Here is a 20,618-nt window from a genome sequence, read left to right as displayed (position 1 = left end):
CGTCTGGTGACTGGCGGAGCACCTGGCACGTGGTAAGGGCTCATGGATGTTGATTGCTGTTATGACCATTATCATGGTCCTTTCCGAGCTCTTCAAGGAGTTCAGCCTAAGTCATAACCTGCCTGGTTGCGTAAACTCCAGCAGTGTTGAAAGACCTGCAGTTCCTCAGTGCACCGTGCTGGCCCACACTTCGGGCTTGGTACTTGCCGTCCTCTGTCCTCTTGTCTGTCTGTGTGACACCCCCTTCCCCCCAGTGATACCTCCTCTTTGGGCCACTGTGATACCTGTACACGCCCCCAACTGCCCCTCTCGCCACACCAGGGCCTAACCATTTGCTGTTTGCGTCACCTCCTATCTGCTACAGGGCGGCCCCAGGAGCCAGGGTGCCTTAGAGGGAACCGGGGGCCTGCCCAGGGCAGAAGCGTAGCCCAGATAGGGCCGGGCCGGACGGTGGGGCTGGGCTGACCTGAAGTCCACCATATCTGTCTTCTCACCCAGCTTCTTTATCAGCTCCCTGACTTGGTACCGGTTTATGGGGACCTTGTTCTGCTGAGGAAGCAGATAGAACATGCAAGATCAATGCAGCTCTCTGCTCCCCCCAGACCTCTCCCGTCTCCCCCCCCCCACACACACACCCACAATGCCTCACTGCCCTTGGGACCACGGCTGGGAACATTTTCCTCAGTTCAGAAGAAACTGAACCCACACCATGCAGGGCAGGAATAAGCGTCCCCGCCCATGTCTGTGGGCCACTGCCCAGACTCCAGAGTCCCTCTTTTCTCTGGGGAGCAATAGGGGTGAAGGAGATGGGGACCCAGCTGGAGTAGGCGGCGACTTTGCAGCATGGGAAGTTCGTCCTTACCTCCCTGCTACCGAGTCTGGCCAGCCCTCTTTACCACGGGCCTGGCACTGAGGGTCTTATCCCCCCACCTGGACTCCCATGAAGTCCTATTCTTGCAGGGCCTGTCCTTCCTAGGGCTGCCCTGGTGACAGACCTCTTCATGCTTGCATTTCAGGGGGCCCTCAGCACCTCCATCATACCCCACGTGTGAAGGTGTGGGATTTCAGGCAAGATGATAGGGCCAAAGGTGAAATACTGGGGTTTGGGGATGTGGTCTCTTCTCCCACTCCCTTTTAAAATCTGCCCAGTGGCCACATGCAATGGGAGAAAGACCTAGGAGATGAAGAATGTGTGTCTTCAGGCAGCATCTTGGGTCACCAGTGGCACCCGGACGTGTAGTACAGAGAATGACTTCAGCAGGCAGTGGAAGGAGGCCTTAGGTGTCCCTCTGGGTCTAGATAAAGCAGTGGATAAGTTGGCTTCTCACAGCCAATCCCAAGGAGCTCTTTGAGGTGCTCATGCTGTGTCCTGTCTGTCTCTCACACACACACCCCTGCGCGTGCACACATAGTGCCTGCGTCCACTAGGAATCCACACACCTGTATCATAGCTTTCCGGAACTCGCCCACAGGCATCGTCGTCTCTCCACTAGGGTTCAAGCTCCTGAAGAAGTCCAGGACTGAGATTTTGTGTTGGTCTGCATAGCTCTGAGAGAAGCAGGAGACACCAGGAGCCTTATAATATCTATACCAACTCCCCCCAACACCCGACCCCCGCCTACCCCAGCTTCCCACCCCTGCCCGCCCAGACCGAGGTCTGAGGTCAGGCAGAGCCACACGCCACAATGCTTCTGTGTCTGCCCCACCCACACTGAGCAGGCTCTCCTCCCATTCCACGTTCCACAGGTGGAAGGACTGGAGTCGACACTGCTGAGCGAACTGTGGGAACAGTTTGGAGGGAGTAGGGCGGTGATCATGTTTACATGTATTATTTAGTTTTGAAGTTGTCCTGCTAAAACTAGCAAAGATGGTGCTCTATGTACGTGGGTGGGCTGTTGTTAACTCAGAGACCAAAAGACCGAACCGCAGCCAGGTAGTGGGACAGGCAGGACAGGCTCCCGGTGTTCACAGAATTCTCATTGTTTTATACGAATACTTATATGGAGACTTACTGTGTTAGAGTATTTAAAAATAATATTTCACTGTTTTCAATTCAAAGATATTCCCTACTCACATTTTAAGGAAAGTATAGATTAATAGAAAGAAGAAAATTAAAAATAACCCATAAATCCAGTCCCACCATCCAGAGGTAGCACCTTGATGTATATTTTTTCATCTACCTGTCTATCTATCTATATATCTACCTGTCTATCTATCTATCTATTAAACATACTGTTTTATAAAGTGCACTGTATTAATATATTGTGAATTTTCCAATACTATTAAAATATTCTTTTGGGTCCTTTTTTAGTATCTTTTTGTTTCTTTTCCCTTCTAACTCTCGAAAGGCCATAGGCAAGGCCCAGCTTTCTTGATAGATATTTCTGCAGACACCCTGCTCACAGAGGAATTCCTTGGGGATCAGTCCCTGGTCCCTGCTCTCCTCTCCCCACACTTCCCTCTCTGGGGTGCGCTGCCTACACCAGCCCACCCCGGGGTGAATCCCACCTACGCTTCCAGCTCTGCATCCCCAGCAGCTGCTCGCAAGTCCATGCTGCGCCCCACCGACACCTCAATCCTACACGTCTAAAGCAAACCTCAGTCAGCTGAATTCTGCAATCGGTTACTGAGTGCCGCGGCAGATACCATGGGCGGGCTCTCAACACCCACTCCGCTTCCTTCACAGCCCGCCTCTCTATAACACAGAGGCTGGAAAATTAAAACCAGAATTCCCCAAGCCCCCTTGAAGCTACGGGTCAGAATGGGATGGGTTTCGCCAAGCCCTTGGGTGATGCATATGTGTGACCCTTGTGATCTGGAGAGAGCAGGCTGCCGGCAGCCATGGGGGTGGCTTCCGAATTCAGAGGGCGATTCCTGATTCGGCGGCTTCCTGACCTAGGCAGAAGCAGCAGTCGTCCTGGCTAGCCAGTTGGGGTGTCTGGGGAGCCATTTCTGGAATCTAAACGTAGAGTCTTTCTTCAGCCCTCCTAATGTCTCTGGGGTCTATCGCTGGTAATAGATCCCTCTTTGCTTAACCTAGCGGAGTGGATTCTGCGGTCAGCAACTAAGAGCCTTGATGGGCATAAGGGCCTGTTACTTTGGTAGGTGCTTTTGATAAGACCCAGCATAGCTCCTGCCCTGGAGGAGTTCAGAGTCTTGCGGTGAAAGGGTGAAGGAGAGGGCTGCAGGAGCGTGTGGCAAGGGCATATACTCTTGACCAGGAAACCTGAGAAGGGTTGCCCGAGGACGTGACACTCCGGTGCAGACCTAGAGAGTGAGGAGGAGCGAGTGAGACACAGAGGAAGGGTGTTTAGGCAGAGGGACTCAGAGTTAATGTTAAGAGAGAACTGATGCAAAAAGGAATGGGGAGGGACTTCCCTGGTGGCGCAGCGGTTAAGAATCCGCCTGCCGATGCAGGAGACACTTGTTCGAGCCCTGGTCCGGGAAGATCCCACATGCCGCAGAGCAACTAAGCCCGTGCGCCACAACTACTGAGCCTGCACTCTAGAGCCCACGAGCCAAAACTACTGAGCCCACGTGCCACAGCTACTAAAGCCTGCGCGCCAGAGCCCGTGCTCCACAACAAGAGAAGCCACCACAATGAGAAGCCCGCACACCCCAAGGGAGAGTAGCCCCCGCTCGCCGCAACTAGAGAAAGCCCGTGTGCAGCAACAAAGACCCAATGCAGCCAAAAACAAATTAATTAATTAATTAAATTAAAAAAGAAAAAAAAGGAATGGGGAGAAATCCAGTGGGGCTGAAATGTAGAGGAGGGTGGGAGGATGGGAGGGATGAGGCCAGAGCGGGAGGCGGGGCCAGGGGGCAGTCCCTTATCCCCACAGGACTTCCCTACTGCTGGCAATGTCTCCACCGTTCTTTTAGTCCACTGGGCTTAAAAATTGGGGGTTATCTTTGGCTCTCTCCTCTCCCCACACAGCTCCCTTCTCCCAACACACACACACACACACACACACTCACCAAGTCCTGGAGATGCTCCATAAAGATATCTCCTACATCTGTACCTCCACTATCACTGTCATTTTCAGCCAAGTTACCGTTCTAGATCTGGAATACTACAATAGTGTCCTCATTGGTTTCCCCAGTCTCATATTTACCCCCTCAGTTCATCTCCCTCCCCGTTGCCAGAAAAATTACCCCTCAGTCCTGCTGGATTTACATCACAGCCTCTGCTCAACAACTCGCACTGGTTCCCTGCTCCCTGTGGACTCAAACCTCACTCTGAGCCTAAAATCTGAGGACTGCTGCATCCAGCTCTAGCCTCTCTTTGCAGCCTTGACTCCCAGGCTTCCCTGTGAGACCAGAGCCACACGGTCCGGTTCCCACGCCTCAGACACACTGCGAGCGACTCCCGCTCTGCTCCTTCGCTGGTTGGCATTCTCTTCCCTCCATCTCTCTGTTGCTCACCTGCATCTTTTCCCCTTGTCAAGGCCCTTGCCCAGCCCCACCTCTGCCAGGAAGCATCCTTTTCTGTTTGTCTGCAGTGACCTCTAGTTTGGATTGTATTTGCTACCTTTGTCACTTGTTTATTATTTATCATATGACACTTTCTATTAGAAATGACTGTATCTGTCCCATCTTCCCAACCCGATCGTCGGGCCCCCGAGGGGAAGGACTGTGGTTTACATTGTATGTATTGTTGAGGCTCTCCTCTGGGGTCCCTTTTCTACACTGTTTTAAAACAAGGAGCAAGCTCCCACTTTGCATCGGATAACCCCATTCCCACTCTTCTTGCAAAACAGGCTTCCCCTCAGTTCCATCATATTACTTGAAAAGATATAAAGATACTTGATACCACTTTGCCTTCTAGAACTTTTCATACAATGATAGTTTTCATGCCAGAGCTCTCCTCTTTGGTTCTGGAAACTAAGGCATAGAGCAGACCAACCAGGGGCAGGAAGCAGCCCCAGTGGCAAACACCATGAAGAACCGTGTTTACAGTGCACCTTCCCAGCTCCTGCTGCCTCAGGTGGTAATGGTCCTGCACCCAGCAGGAGGTGAGAGCTGGTGGTAGAAACGCCAGGCCTGGGCAGTCACTGCTCTGTGAGGCTGTCCGACCAGAGGAGCTATAACATCCCTTCCAGCTCTAACATTCTCTGAGTTTTTATTTCCACTGTTTCATCCGCCTTCTGTGACTGTCAGACACAATCTAAGACTTGAGCCAGGGGCAAGGTGACCATGAGGTATAAAACACTTGAGGGCTCCTTGTTAGCTGAAGCCACCAGATAGCCATCCTGACCACAGGGTCAGGACGTTGTGGCATCCTTACCAGCTATTGGAAAGAGCCTGCATGAATTGTGTGCTTCTTGCCTGCCAAGCATTGTTCTAAGTCATGTGTAGTATAGAATTTAATCTTCACAGCAGCCCTGCTGGGGTGGGTACTATTATCATGCCCATTTTACAGGTGAAGAGACTGAAGTACAGAGCACTTCAGTCACTCGTCCTTGGTTGCAATGGAGGAGCCTGGCTGGTAGAAACCATCCTATTCCAAGGCCCTCCCACTTCAGCCAGTTCTCAGTCCTTCCTCTGGGAGCCAAAAGGAATATTCCACAGCTGAGATGTTCCTTGTCAGCGAGGACTGTGCAGACGCTCTGGGGAAGGAGAAACTCTAGGAAGCTGAGCCAAAGGTCAGCTCTTTCCAGGGGTCCCTGGGGGCTCTGAGAGGAAAGCAGGGCTCACCTGGATCAGTTTCACAGGGCTCGTCCACGTGAAGAGGTTTTTCTTGTTAGAGAGGCCTTGCACTGCTTTGTACATCACGTCCAGCTGGGGGTGGACGGCACACACCCCATCCAGTATTTTCACAAACTGCTCTGACACCAGCACATTCTGAAGCAGGGAGAGAGGGGACCCGTCCGGGGGAGGGTACTGCCATCGTGCCATCTCCCAGAACAGCGGACTCTCCCAAGCAAAGTCAGTGTGTTGTCTTTTCTAGTTGATTCTGCGGTGCTGCTCCTAGACTGGGACGGTTCACCTTTTTTAGAGCTTGTGGTTTGACCTGTAAGTTTCCCACGTGATTTTGATCCTATGTCCTAGTTGGGTGCTGATGGCCTGTCACATACTGTCAACTCACTCTGCTCTCAGAAGGTGAGCATTAGTGTCTGTGTGTGACAGATGAGACACAGCTGTGGGGTTACGAGACTGGTCCCCAAACAAAGGCCCTGAAAAGCCCATTTCTACACCAGTGTTGGTCTTCAGAGCAGGTGCCGTGGCAGAGAGCATCCCTCATTCCAACCATCCCGTCACGGCTCAGAACGCACTGGGAACGCCCCCCTGTGGAAGTGGCCTCTGAGCCGGGTTGGAGGCTGCAGGAGAACATGTGGTCTGTGAAACGGTGTTTGATCAAACCTGGCCTCCCTCAGTGTGATCGACCTGCTTCATTCCTCAGATGTGGTTCTCAGTATCTTTTGTCATTTCAAAGAATTAGATCCATGCTTAAGGGCTGAAGACTTACTCCCTCCCCTTTAGAGACATTCTAGAGAAAGTTCTAGAAACATCTACAATGAAGGGATTCCAACACCACTTAGAGTTACGGCGGCATCGTTGATAAAAGGGAAGGAAAAGTCCGATTGAGACCTATTTGTTCTGGAAGGCTGGTGGAGTGGCAGTGAGATCCCAGCTCATGGGTTTATATGCCATCTTGGGGCCTAAGCAGCACCATTTCTAACGTTTCCTCAGACAGGCAGTGCTGGGGTTCATACCTTCCAACCTGCACTGTGGGGGGGGGCGGGGGGGGAGGAGCCAAATGCTAACAAACTGGGACCTGTGGTTGAGATTCAGAGGCAGCTTTACGGGGTGCAGGTCACAGCTATAGGATGAAGGTGGAGAGGGCCTCTGAAAAGGAAGACCCATGAGCGCAGGAAGGAGCCTGGGGTGGGGAGGAAGGGGCGAGGGAACAAAGTGAAAAGAAAAGCAGGTATTGTTTTATAATTGGTGGCAAATTTTACTTATTATTCAGTTCCAAAAAGCTTGGGTTTCAAATTCAAAATATCATCACTGATAGAATTGTAAGGTATTAAAATCTTAACAAAACATCACATTTGTGTGGCATTAAACAAATGTAAAAGGACTTTAACACTGTACCTTTACAGAACTCTAGAATAGGAGGCAGAAGCCCTGCGTTTACTCCTTGCTGTGTTTCTCACTTGCTGTGTGGTCCTGGGCAAGTGACCTAACCTCTCTGTTTCAGTTTCCTTACATGTAAAATGGGAAAATGAGGAAATGTACTTGCTATGGGTTGAATTGTATCCCCCACAAAAAAAAGTGTTGAAATCCTAACCTCCAGTACCTGTGAATGTGACCTTATTGGGAAATAGGGTCTTGGCAGGTGATCAAGTTAAAATGAGGTCATTAGGGTGGGCCCTAATCTGATATGACTGGTGTCCTTATAAAAAAGGGAACACTGGGATATGGAGACAGACACGCCCACGGGGAGAAGCCACTGAGGCTGAAGATAGAGATTAGGGTGATATTTTTACAAAGCCAAGGGACAGCAAAGATTGCCAGCAAACTACCAGAAGCTAGGAGAGAAGCAGGAATAGATTCTTCCTCACAGCCCTCTGGAGGAACCAACCCTACCAACACCTTGATCGTGGACTCCTAGCCTCCAGAACTGTGAGACAATAAATTTCAGCCACTTGGTTTGTGTACTTTGCCATGGCAGCCCTAGGTCATGGATACACTCTACCTACCTCCCAGGGTAGGACTAAATGAACTGGTGTCTATAAAATGAATTTGGGGCTAAAGAAAAGAGTATAGAATAGTAGACAAGTATAGGATATTGTTGGCACCAGCTCCCACCTCTAGGATGATTCCGGCAAGAGTAGCTGGCAGAGCGGAGTCACCTCCTCAGGCTTCCCTCCTCCATCAAGGTTTTTTTACACTCAAATACTACTCTGAGTAGGCTGAGTCATGAAATGAAAACACAGATCTGCACATGTTTTAATACTCAGAGTCTAAACATCCTGTGATTCTGGAAGCATTCTAAGGCCCAAAGCCATCCATCGACAAAGCTGATGGTAGACAAGTCTGTTCTGGGGGTCCCCCTGCCTTTGCTTCTGGTGTTCCTCCTCTCTGCCCTCAGGCCCACTGTTGGGGGTGCAGGTCCTGGGTTCCCAGGATCTGGTAAATAATTCCACACCATGATGTTTTTGACCGAATGGCTACTCCTACGGAAAGGACCTCTGGAAGGGGCAGAGTTGTACTCTAAAAGGAGTAGCCTTTTCATGGAGCAGTTCTGTGAGGGCCCTGAGGGCTAGAGCTGGCACAGTGGCCATGGTAACTGGCTTGCTCCCAAGTACAAGCAAACAATTTGATCACTTACGGAAATGTCAATGTCCTCCATCTTGGATTTGGGGTTCCTCTTGATGGACAGGATAAGTAACACAGCCCCATCCATACTTAGAGGGTTCAGGTAAAGCTGTGGGAGGAAGGGTGAGGCAGAAGGAGGCAGAGATGAGGACAGGAGAGCCTGGCTCAGAGCATGGTTTCCATTTCCTCCCATCAAATCTCAATCCCTGTCTTCCTCCCAGACTTCTCTGTAAGCACCCATCTCCCTGTCTATTTGTCATCCATTCACTTGTCCATCTCACTGCTCATCCATCCATCCATCCATCATCCATCCATCCATCCATCCATCCATCCAACAAACATCCATGTGCCAGTCACTGGGTTAAGCGCTGAGGGATGCACAGGCAAACATGACAAGATCTCTGCCCTCAGGTAGCTTACACTCTAGAGGGGGACACAGGCAAACAAGCAAATGACATCTGAAGTGCGATGATGGCAATGACAGAGGTACCCACTGGTACCGTAGAAAACAAGGAAAGGGGCGTCCAGTATGGTGGAGGGGACACTTGAGCTAAGCCTTGCAGGACTAATGGGGATTAGCTAGGGATGAAGAAGGCAGACAGGACCAGAGGAGGGAATAAGAAGACAAGGGGGGCTTCCCTGGTGGCACAGTGGTTGAGAGTCCGCCTGCCGATGCAGCGGACACGGGTTCGTGCCCCGGTCCTGGAAGATCCCACATGCCACGGAGCGGCTGGGCCCGTGAGCCATGGACGCTGAGTCTGCGCGTCCGGAGCCTGTGCTCCACAACGGGAGAGGCCACAACAGTGAGAGACCTGCGTACCGCAGAAAAAAAAAAAAAAAGAAGACAAGGGAAGGCAAGTGCAAAGGTGCAGAGGTGTGTGGGGAAAAGTAAACGTTTCATGAGCAGGTGCAGAGAGCGTGAGGCTACAGAGCTGTGATGGGTCAGATTGCACAGGACCTTGGGGGCTTAGCTAAGTACTCAGGGCTTTATCTCAACAGTACTGTGAGCCACTGCAGCGTGGTGTGGAGGTTAACAGCAGGGCGCACGGAGCCCATTGGCTCTGCTTACTAGTTTTCTGGTCTTGTGTTAGTTCCCTGACTACTGTGTACCTATCGCCTAGGGCTGCACAGAGGAGTCAATACATAACTTCAGGTAAAGCATTCAAAAGAGTGCATGGTACATAGTAAGCAGCCAATGAATGTTACTTATTATTATTGAAGGCTTTCAGCTGATGGTTTCCTGATGCGGCTGACCAAAACTCTATGTCAGGGGGTTCCCAGGCTCTTTCAGTACTCCAGTGAGAAAAGACAGCCTGGAGCCCTGCCCTCATAGGGCTTAGCATCTAGAATCTTTGGTTTGACTCACGTGCGGGGGGAATTCCTTATTTTTCCAAGATTAAGAAAAGGAGGGCTGGGGCTGGCTGTGGAGAGCAACAGATAATCCCTGTGGCAAAACTGATGTGGCCTCCACATACGACCAAACTAAAAGTTATATTTTAAGCTTTTTTCTTTCACTTTTAAAACAATTTTAAAAATTAAAATAAAATATTTGGTCATCGTAGAAAAAAATTTTAAAAGCAGTAGAAAAAAATGTTAAAATTGCTTATATCCCACTAACCAGAGAAAATCCTTTGCCATTTTGCTGAGGCAGCATTTTAGTCTTAAAATTCAGATTCTCTGAACTTTCCTTGGCTTCGTTGACCACCGACCGAGGCTCAGTCCTTTGCAGGCTGGGTCAGTCTCTCTTCTCTGAGTCACACTTGGTGCCCCTCCAGCCAGGCCGGCCTCTGAGCTCCCCAGTCACTAGACGGCCACCTGGTCTGGTCTGCAGTCACCACGCTCCGTCCACAGGTTGGAACCTGACTCCCTGTTGTCACCTCAGCAGCTCTAAGGTGGCTGTCCTCTCAAATGGTGGTTCACCTTCACTGATTCCTAACTCCCATTCTTCTTCTACCAGCACCCCCATGTCCTTGGTCCCCCCGAGTCATCTCCACATCTTGCGGGAGTTGGAGCTGCAGTGGAAAGCCAGGTAGAGCTGACATCCCTCTGCCTCTTGCTAGCTGCACGGCCTGACAAGTCAAGTCACACAGCCTCAGTCTTCTCATCTGACAAGTGGGGCTACTGGAGCCCACTTGGTAGGGCTGGGCCATGAAGAAGGAGGCAAATCACTTGATATGGAACCTGGCTTGTGGTAGGAGTCCCAGAAAGGGGACCTATTAATAGAAGTCCTCATCTTACATCAGTTCCCAACTTCCCATAAACTTCTATGTTATAAATTAGCATCTGTGAGCAAATTGATTTAAAATGAAATATGTATTCATTCTTTCACTTAATAAATATTCAATGGGCATCTACTTTATGCCCAGGACTCTGCTAGGTACGGGGGATATAGTAATGGGCAAAGCCAAACACGTCTTTGTCCTCAGGAAACTTTCGAACTAGTGGTGACAGTCAAATAGTCACTCAAATGAGAGTATAAGGAAAAACTCCATTGAGTTCTGCGTGAAGGGGCAAACAGGATCTGAGTGTTCCTGCAGGGCCCCTGGGGAATTGCTGCTCCAGCTGTGCTCTGAGGCAGACCAGCAATTGAGGCCAGTGGAGGGAGCACTGCAGGCCCTGCGGGAACGGAGATGAAAAAAGACCCTGAGGCCATGGCTGGAGTGCGGGGGAGAGTGGGGGGTAAACTGAGGCTGGAGAAGCACACAGGGTGAGAGAACGGGATTTGAGCAACGGAGGCCATGGTGGGGAGGGCCTAAGTGGGAGGAGAGTAGGTGTGGGTGGGGATGGGAGTCAGATTTACGCTCAGAATCCGCACTCTGGCCGCAGTGTGGACAAAACCTGGAGGAGCGAATTCCCTGGTGGTCCAGTGGTTAGGACTCGGCGCTTTCACTGCCAGGGCCGGGGTTCAATCCCTGGTCTGGGAACTAAGATCCCGCAGGCCTCTCAGCAAAGAAAAACAAAGAAACTGGAGGAGACCCAGATGGGAGCAAAGAAGACCCTACCCTGTGCCAGGGGAGAGCAGAGGGTGACACTGGGTTTACAGCAGAGAGACAGCCAAGAACGTACGCACATATGAAGCACAAGGTAGATTTTCTCTCCAGCAACATCCAGCCCCATCGTCCTGCTGCCCCCATGCCAATACACATAGACACACACGTGCATGAACACACATGGACACACGGACACATACACAGATGCACACACATGGAAGCATGGACACACGTGAATGCACGGACACATACATACACTGATGCACACATACATGGGTGCAGAGACACACAGATGCACAGGTATACGCACATGGATGCACACACATGGAAGCACGGACACACACGAATGCACGGACACACACACACATGCACACACACAAATGCAGGCACAAGATGGCCCGTTCCCAGCTCGGGTGAAGACTACCTTCAGAACTTTGAGGCTTTCATTCAACTCCAATCCTTTGCTGATTTTGGACAGCCCTTCATTGTTGATGTTGTTGCTGCTGAGGTCTAGGTAGGCCAGGGAGTTGTTGAGTCTGAGGACCTCCCCTAAGGCTGCAGCCCCCTCGTTCCCAAAGCTGTTCATGGAGAGATCCAGTTTCTTCAGGGACACGTTAGCCTGCAGGGAGAAGGGAGAACAGCAGCGGCATGAAGACTGCATGCAACTCATCCAGCCAACGGGCCCCAATTTTTGTCCCCTGCTGTCATCCAGACAGGGTGCTCAGTGGTTCCCAGGAGGGAGATCAGCCAGATCTTTCCAGATCCCTCCCAGCTGGGCTCAGAGTCTCCAGTACTCTTGAGGCTCATTCCCTTTGGGCTGAGGTCATTCCCTACCCCCTAGTTAAACTGTCGCCTTGAAGTACCCCCAAAGATGCCAGCTAGGTTTCAGCAGGGTGAATTTACCCATGGGGAAGGGTTCAAGGTGGCTGACTCAAGGGCTTGGCCGTCCTCACCGGGGCTCAACACACCACTCCCGGAGGGCTTACCCGGAGACCGCTGCACAAGGCCACCACTCCCTGGATGTAGAGGTGGTTCCAGCTCAGGTCCAGCGACTGGAGCCCCATGTTGAGGGCTGTGGGAGGGAAGGAGTCATCTCAGCGTCCACCACGCCCCAGAGAACCCAGTCTCAGGGTTGGCAGAGGTCCATCACATTGGGGATAAAGATCGCTCAATCCTCATGCAAAGCAAAACACAGAGGTAGTAATTCGTCAGTTATTCATTTAAACACAAAATTCTAAGATGATTCCCAAGGCTGGCAGCAACGTGGTAAAATACTCATACATTGCAGGTGGCAAGCAAATGGTATACTCTATTTGGCAAATACTATCTGGTCACAGACATTTTCGTGTTAAAATCTGTTTACTCTATCTCACAGCAATATCACCCCTGAGACTCTTCCTAAGGAGATAGTACAGGATTTAAGAAGAGCGACATGCTTGTAGATGTTTTCCCTGGCATCACTTATAAAAGTAAGGTTTGTGACTCACAGGGGAAGGGTAAAGCATAACATAAATATCCATCTGGTGGAAAGTTAAACAACCATTGAAACAGATGGAGAGAGCACGGCAAACCTTGTATTTACATAGGGACACTATGATGGGCATGGCGTGTGGTACCACGCGATGTCTTTTTCATGGAGACCTATGGGAGCAGTGGAGGCCTCAGAATTTCCATCCAAGAGAGCTTTAGGGATACAACCAGGTGGAAGTGTGGAGGCATCAGGCTTGTCTAGAAGTTGGGTTTGCACAGAAATTGCACATTTTTTTAACTTAAAGATGCTTTTGCTCACGTGCTACATAGGGCTGGGAAAGCATCCTATTTAAACACTTCATCATTGTTATTTTTATCTGGGGAGGGTGGATGTGCCGAGGACACCATTGGAAGGAGAGACTAAAGTGCTCTTGAAGGATTACTGAGTGGGAGGAATCGCCTTCAGGCCCAGGAAAAATGTGTTATTCTGTTTTATTTATTTATTTTATTATTTTTTAAAAAAATCTTTTGCTGCATTGGGTTTTCGTTGTTGAAAGCGGGCTTTTCTCTAGTTGCAGCGAGCGGGGGCTACTCTTCATTGCCGTGCATGGGCTTCTCATTGCGGTGGCTTCTCTTGTTGCAGAACACGGGCTCTAGGCACACGGGCTTCAGTAGTTGTGGCTCGCGGGCTCTAGAGCGCAGGCTCAGTAGCTGTGGCGCATGGGCTTAGTTACTCCGCGGCATGTGGGATCTTCCTGGACCAGGGCTCGAACCTGTGTCCCCTGCATTGGCAGGCGGATTCTTAACCACTGCACCACCAGGGAAGCCCCTGTTTTATTTTTTATGGACAGAACACTCTGTACTGATCATGTCTTTCTCGTGTCAACCACCAGGACAGACTTTCAGGAAAGTGCACAATACCTTCTATTATATTGAGAACAAACTTTTGTCCTGCCTTCATTCTCTCTCCCTGCCTGTCTCCCTCATCCTATTCTCATTTTTCTCTCCTCTTCTGTGCCAAGTCTCTCACTGAAGTTAAACCTTTTTTTTTTAAAAGATTTTTTTTGATGTGGACCATTTTTAAAGTCTTTATTGAATTTGTTACAATATTGCTTCTGTTTTGTGTTTTGCTTTTTTGGCCACGAGGCATGAGGGATCCTAGCTCCCCGACCAGGGATCGAACCTGCCCCCCTTGCATTGGAAGGCAAAGTCTTAACCACAGGACCATCAGGGAAGTCCCTTAAGTTAAACCTTGCAAGCCTGCCTCTCTTAAATGGCCACAAAATTAAAATTTTAATTCTGTCCTCAACACTTGCTAGCTTTGTGACCTTAAACAGTTACTTATCCCTCCCGTACTTCTGTTTTCTTATTTATAAAATAGAGATGTTAACCTGTACAAGGTTTTTTTTGTGAGGATTGATGTAAAAAGCCTAGTATGATGCCTGTCACATAGTAATCATCTTATATTCGGTAGCTTTAATAATAATAAAGATTCTTTTAAAAACTGCATATAGGGCTTCCCTGGTGGCGCAGTGGTTGAGAGTCCGCCTGCCGATGCAGGAGACATGGGTTCGCGCCCCGGTCCGGGAATATCCCACATGCAGCGGAGCGGCTGGGCCCGTGAGTCATGGCCGCTGAGCCTGCGCGTCCGGAACCTGTGCTCCGCAACGGGAGAGGCCACAACAGTGAGAGGTCCACGTACCGCAAAAAAATAATAATAAAAAAAGCCCTCCACGGCCAAAAAGGAAAACTCGACTCCTAACTCCTGCCCCCCGCCCCCATACTGTTACTCCCTGAGTTTTCCCTCTAAGTAAATGACACCTGCCTCTAACCAGTGACTGAAACAAAAGAGTCGTGAGGCTACCTCTCCCTTCCCTCCTCCTTCACATCAGCAAGTCCTTTCGGCTTTACTTGCAAAGTATATTCTGAATCCATCCACTGCTCAGGCACTACCTCCTCCCTGAGCTCACGCTGTTGTCCTGTTTAGCCTGGACCCCCACACCAGCCTCCTGACCAGCCTCCCTCTTCCATTCCTGTCCTCGTCAGCTGCGGGCTTCACACAGCACATCTGCCCCTGCACGCCGTACCGTTTCGCCCCACGTTCACATCCTCCACGACTCCTCGTCGTGCGCCGCGTGGATCCCAGGCTCCTTGCGTTCCATGGCTCCCGCGGCCCGACGTTAGGGGCTGCAGGCAACAACCTCTTCTCCTTCCATCCTCCTCCCCTGTCCCCTCTGCTCCAGCCACACTGGCCCCCCAGTTCCTCAGACAGGACGCGCTCCATTCTTTCTGCCTGGAGCCCTGTGTGTCCAGACCCTAGCACGGCTCTTTCTTCTTTGATATTCAGGCTTCAACAAAGAGCCACCCTCCCTGTGGGGCTTCCCTCACCACTCCATCTAGATTAGCGTCCCATCCCCACTGCTAGGAGTCCTTTCCTTTTCTACTCATTCCCCGCAGGAATGAGCATTTAGGTTTCTTTCTTTTATAACACTTTTGCAGTGAAACCTCCGCAGACATCTCTCGCTGTGTATGTGTGAGAGCGTCTCTGAGACACGTATAGAGGGGAACTGTGTGATAGAAAATATATACATTTTTGACGTTAGTAAACACTGTCAAATTGTTCTCCAAAGTGCCTTTACCTAGTAGACTTGTGAGTGTTCCTATTTCTTGCTTGTATTAGCCCTTGATGTTCTCTGACGGGAAATTTTTACAGCTCTGCTAGATGACAAGGGAGATCTTTTTGTTGTTTTATTTTTCATGTTTCTAAACATGGGCACTTGGCTTTCTTTGGTCACTGTCCATATGCTTTGACCATTGTTTCATTGGGAGTATTTATCACTGCCTAATGGAGCTATAGGATCTTTTATCAATATTCTGAAGAGTAATCTTCTATATGATACAAATGCTGCACATTTCTACTCCTTAACTATTGCTTGTTTTCTATCATTGCCCCACAATGTCTTTTATCACAAGCAAGTTTTAAACTTACCGTTGTCAAATATATGAATCGTTTCTGTTACAGTTTCTGCCCATTTCTGTTTAATAATCCGTAGTCTCCCTGAAGTCAGCAAGTTACCTCTGTCTACGTTCTTCTAATCATTTTAAAGTTTACTTCCCACATTCAGGTGTCTGCTCCATTCAAAGTGTACTTCGGGTGTGGTTTACATCACTTTTTATAATCAGAACGTTCAATAACAATAAGAAACCGGAGATGCAGCTCTGACAAGCTATCATACCCCATGTCCCTCTCCTTTGCTGGTTCCTCCCTCCGCGGATACCCCATGTCCCTCTCCTTTGCTGGTTCCTCCCTCCACGGATATCCCATGTCCCTCTCCTTTGCTGGTTCCTCCCTCCGCGGAAGACTCACCCAGCATCTGCCCCAGGTACTCTCCTGCCTTATCAGAGAATTGGTTGTGACTGAGATCCAGCGACTTAATTCTGTAATTGGTCTAGAGAAAGAAACAGTGCAGAGAGAGGTAATTTTTGTCTTCTTTGTGACTGCAAATACCTCTCTTAGAACAGTGTGGGCCCCCATATGCCAAAAATTAAGTAGACTAGTGTTCTTAGACTGAGGACAATTTCTTGTTCATTTCCTGCTGAACTGTTGATGACTGCTGCGAGAATTTAGCACCATCCAAACAGTCCTACCACTTGCTGAGGTTTTTGATAGGATTGACGGAGTCTAAATACTCACCATCTCCCTAAATCAGGCAAGTAGCCTCACCTCCCTGTGCTCAGAGCCACCCATCTCCCGGGGCATCTCTCACGTGGCTGGCTGCACCCACCCCTTGCTTCTTACCGATAGGGCTTGGCAAAACAGCTCTGCGGCTTCTTCCTTGAAGTTATTTCCTGTAGTGAAGGGGGGCATTAGCAATGTTCTCCAGACTAAGGCTCCCTTACTCTCCATATCCTAGCCCTGCTAGTCTCTTGCCTTTGGAACAATCAGACGTAGAAAAGGTGGCAAGTACTTAAAGCAAATGTTTGGGCATAGGCGAACACAGGGGAAAAAAGGCAACCAGTTACCATCTCTTTAACAGTCCTTCCCTTCTCTCTCTGCCATGACTGTCCAGGGAGTTCCAGGGGTTGGTACACCATACCCTGTGCATCCATTGACAGCATCAACCCCTAGCCTAACGCCTAAAATGTGTAATATTATAAAAATGCTAATCCAAGTCTGAGCAGCAGGGTTGGGACTAGAGGGATGAATGAGGCACTTGAAAATCTCAGTAATCACGATGGGTAATATCTTAATATTTTAAAATCCAAATCAATGCAAAAACATCTATGATGAACCAAATTTTAAATAAAAGCAGGATCTGACCCTGTACTTGCACGGCCAGGCCTCACTCACCTCACCCCAATCTGTCCCTGTTGGATCCTGTTTTTTATTTAAAGTGCTGATATTTTTTTATCATGGATTTGTTTTTGCATTAATCTTCACTTTCAAAAATGTTGCATTATGATATTATTTACTTGGTTACTGAGTTTTTTTGTTGCCCCTTAAGTTTTGTGGCTGAGGTGAGTGCCTCCCTTATCTTACCCTAGCCCTAGATTGCTAAGCAATCTAAAACATTGGTGATTTCCAGAGAATAAATGGCACAAACCCTTACACCCAAATTTCTCCTTTGAAATCTTAATAAGCTCTATGCCTCTAGCACCTAAAAAGTGCTTGGCACATAACAGGTGCTCAGTAAATCCTTACTGAATGAATGAACAAATGAATGAACTCACTGAAACACAAGTACTTCTTTGGCTGTTTCTGGTACCAGTGCAATAAAATGAGATAATAATCTAGTCAATGTATAAAATTAGGCAATCTATTATTCAAATTGTTGTGTTTATACCATTGGTTACCAACAGTGCATTGGCTGTAAGAAATCATTTGGGAAGCTTGATAAAACACAGATTCTTAGATCCCTCTCCCTAAAGATTCTGATTCAGCAGCCTGGGATAGGGCTGGGAAATTTGTAGTTTTGCAAAGAGCTTTCTGTATTAATATTATATTAGAGGTCTTAGCCAATATAACCAGAAACCTCTCTAGGAGCTATAAATATTGGAAAGAAGAGACGAAAGCTTCCATTGTTTGCAGACATGATCACTTACCTAAATAATCCAAGAAAATTAACAAAATGTTAGAACTAGTAAGATAATTCAATCAAGTGACTGGTAATAGGCTCAGTGTACAAAAATTAATAGCTCTCAAACATACCAATAATAAGTATTGATAATTAGAAAACGTGATAGAAAAACATTCTATTCTCATAAGAATAAAATGGTAAAAGACCTAGACATAAAGCTAATATGAAATATGCATGACTTATAATGAAGTAAAACTATAAAATTTATTGAAGAACATAAAAAAGACCTGAAGAAACCATGTTCTTAAATGAAGGTATTCAATACTTTAAATATGTCAATTCTTTCCTGAATTTACCTAGAATATTAAATATAACCCCAACCAAAATCCCAGTAAGTTTTCTTTTTAATGGAACTTGACAAAATGATTCTAAAATTCAACTGGAGGAGAAACCACACAAGAATAGCCAAGATTACTTTGAAAAAGGTCAGACTTTGTCCACTCAAACATAAAATATATTATAGCATATCATATAATTATAAAACTAATATATTGAATATTACATACTTGATATATCATTTTAATTACAACTAATTATTATATTATATAGCATATTATAATTTTAACATTCTAAGCATACTAAAACAGTACAGTGTTGGCATAGAAACAGATTAATGAGGTGGGATAGAGACTCTAGAAAGGAACTTATATTTATATGGGAATTTAATAGATGGTGACATTCAAATTAGTTAATGGTAGATTATTCAACTAATGATGCTAGGGCACCTGGCTGTGAGTTTTGGAAATAGAATGTTTGACTCCTACCTAATGCCATGAACAAAAAGAAGTTCTAGGTATATTGGAGGTCTACATGGAAAAAAACAAAATTACAAAAATATTTGAAGAAAGTAAATATTTTTAAATCTGAAGTAGGAAACCATTTTTTAAGCAAGACTACAAAAATTAAATCCATAAAAGAAAAGACTGATGAACTTGACAACAGTAAGTATACAAACTTTCATGTAAGAAAACACCATGAAGAAAGCCATATGTAACATTCAAGTATGAGTATCTGTAGTATATAAAGAGTGCCTAACACTTAAGAATACAAATAACCCCATATAACAATTGGCCATTTCTTAGAAGAAGAAATTAAAATGAAAATAAGCATCTGAAAAGATGTTCTATTTCAATAGTAATGTGGGACTGTAATAAAGATAATAATAGTGGTGAACAGTTATTGAATACTTGCGTCCTATATACTGTTCTAGGTGACTCAGATTTTAATTAACGTAATCCTCACAATCACTGCCTGAGACAGGTAATATAATTGTCCCTAGTTTATAAATGAGAAAAGTGAGTCACAGAAGGGTTAAATAAGTTGCCTAGTGTCAAAGCTGGGATCTGAACCCAAGTACTGTGACTTCAACACACTTAACTGTCTGGTTCACAAACAGCTTGGTAATAACCCTTCTGGTGGAGATATAGGGGAAACAGACATTCCACTGGTGGAATTATAACCTGGTATAGTCTTCTTAAGGGAAATTTGGAAATTAATTTTTAACTTCACTAAAACGGGTATACCTTATATTGAATAATTCTGCTCCGGGGTGTCTGTAGAAATACTAGAACATGTGCTCAAAAGATGCATGGATAAGAAAATACTTTAAAAATTATCTGGAAGATTGAAAAACTAGAAATGACCTAAATGCACTCCCCTTCAAAAAGGGGGATATTACATAAGTTATGCTATAATCATACCATGAAAAACTACCCAGGAGTTCAAAACAATGAGATAAATCTATCGTTTCTGCCATAGAAAGAAATCCAAGATATATTTAGAGGGGAAAAAAGGAAAATTGGAGAATAATATGTAGTAAAATTTATATTAAAAAATACATAACCTCTGTTTCTGTATTTTCTCTCTGGATACTTTTAAGATCTTTTTATCTTAGGTGCTTTTACTATGATATACTCAGGTGTGGATTTCTTTTTACTTTACTGTACTTAGGACTCACTAGGATTCCTGTATCTGAGAATTCATCAGTTCAGGAAACATGTCTGCTATTATTTGCTCATATATTGTTGTTCGCTTCTTCTGGACCGCCTATTAGCTATATTGAGTCTATTCATTCCTTTTTATTTTTATCTTTTATAGTCTCTATATCTTTATCTTTCTATACTGCAAAGATAGATAAAGTATCCTTTGATCTATTTTCCAGGTCACTAATTTTATTCACTGTATCTAATTTGCTGTTGAATTTATCCACTGAGCCTTTAATTTCAATAATTATATATTTTTCATTTGTAGAAGTTTTATTTTGGGGGGGATCTATTAAAAATAGTGATTTGTTCTTGTATGTTTTATGTTCTTAATCGTATCAAACTTGATTTAGAGTTGGGTGCAAGATATCTATTTATTAGAAGTTTCAGTTAATTGATAGTGCTCTTGTGCAGTTTGATGGATACATTTTATGGTCACTCAATTTACAGTCTCTATAGGATAACGTTATTTCCTGAAGTTCTCGAGGGTCCCATGCTATTACTTGTTGAGCCTGACAGCTCTCATGGTGTTTCCTTGTTTTGCAATTTTGGACTGTGAGCCCATCTTTAGCGGAGCTTTATCTGTGGGAATCCCCAACAGCCTGGAGCCTGTCAGAGGTTTATGTTTGTTTCTGTTGGATGCCCCAAGGTATTACCAACATAGGACCACTTTGCATGTTCATTTCCTGCCATAGGGATTCCAGCACCCTGAA

The 20,618-nt window shown here is 46.8% G+C and overlaps 1 protein-coding gene across 1 annotated transcript in view; it reads right to left on the bottom strand.

The window, feature by feature from the left end:
- Nucleotides 1–337: 337 nt before the first annotated feature.
- Nucleotides 338–20,618, bottom strand: part of LRRC74A (leucine rich repeat containing 74A) — a 29,183-nt gene continuing 8,902 nt past the window's right edge. The window contains exons 6-13 of the mRNA XM_022575845.3: nt 16,585–16,634; nt 16,153–16,234; nt 12,302–12,387; nt 11,740–11,934; nt 8,339–8,434; nt 5,698–5,844; nt 1,441–1,548; nt 338–549 (exon numbers count right to left, since the gene is read on the bottom strand). Of these exons, the coding sequence (XP_022431553.3) occupies nt 352–549; nt 1,441–1,548; nt 5,698–5,844; nt 8,339–8,434; nt 11,740–11,934; nt 12,302–12,387; nt 16,153–16,234; nt 16,585–16,634 (962 nt within the window). The 3' untranslated portion in view covers nt 338–351. The remainder of the gene's footprint in view (nt 550–1,440; nt 1,549–5,697; nt 5,845–8,338; nt 8,435–11,739; nt 11,935–12,301; nt 12,388–16,152; nt 16,235–16,584; nt 16,635–20,618) is intronic.

This window comes from Delphinapterus leucas, chromosome 2 (genome assembly GCF_059928025.1).
Source record: "Delphinapterus leucas isolate spDelLeu-1000000601 "Yukka" chromosome 2, BTC_Dleu_Yukka2, whole genome shotgun sequence".
NCBI classification, from domain to species: Eukaryota; Metazoa; Chordata; class Mammalia; order Artiodactyla; family Monodontidae; genus Delphinapterus; species Delphinapterus leucas.
Note: the sequence above shows the minus strand (reverse complement) of the source record. Positions and strands in the feature narration are given on the sequence as shown.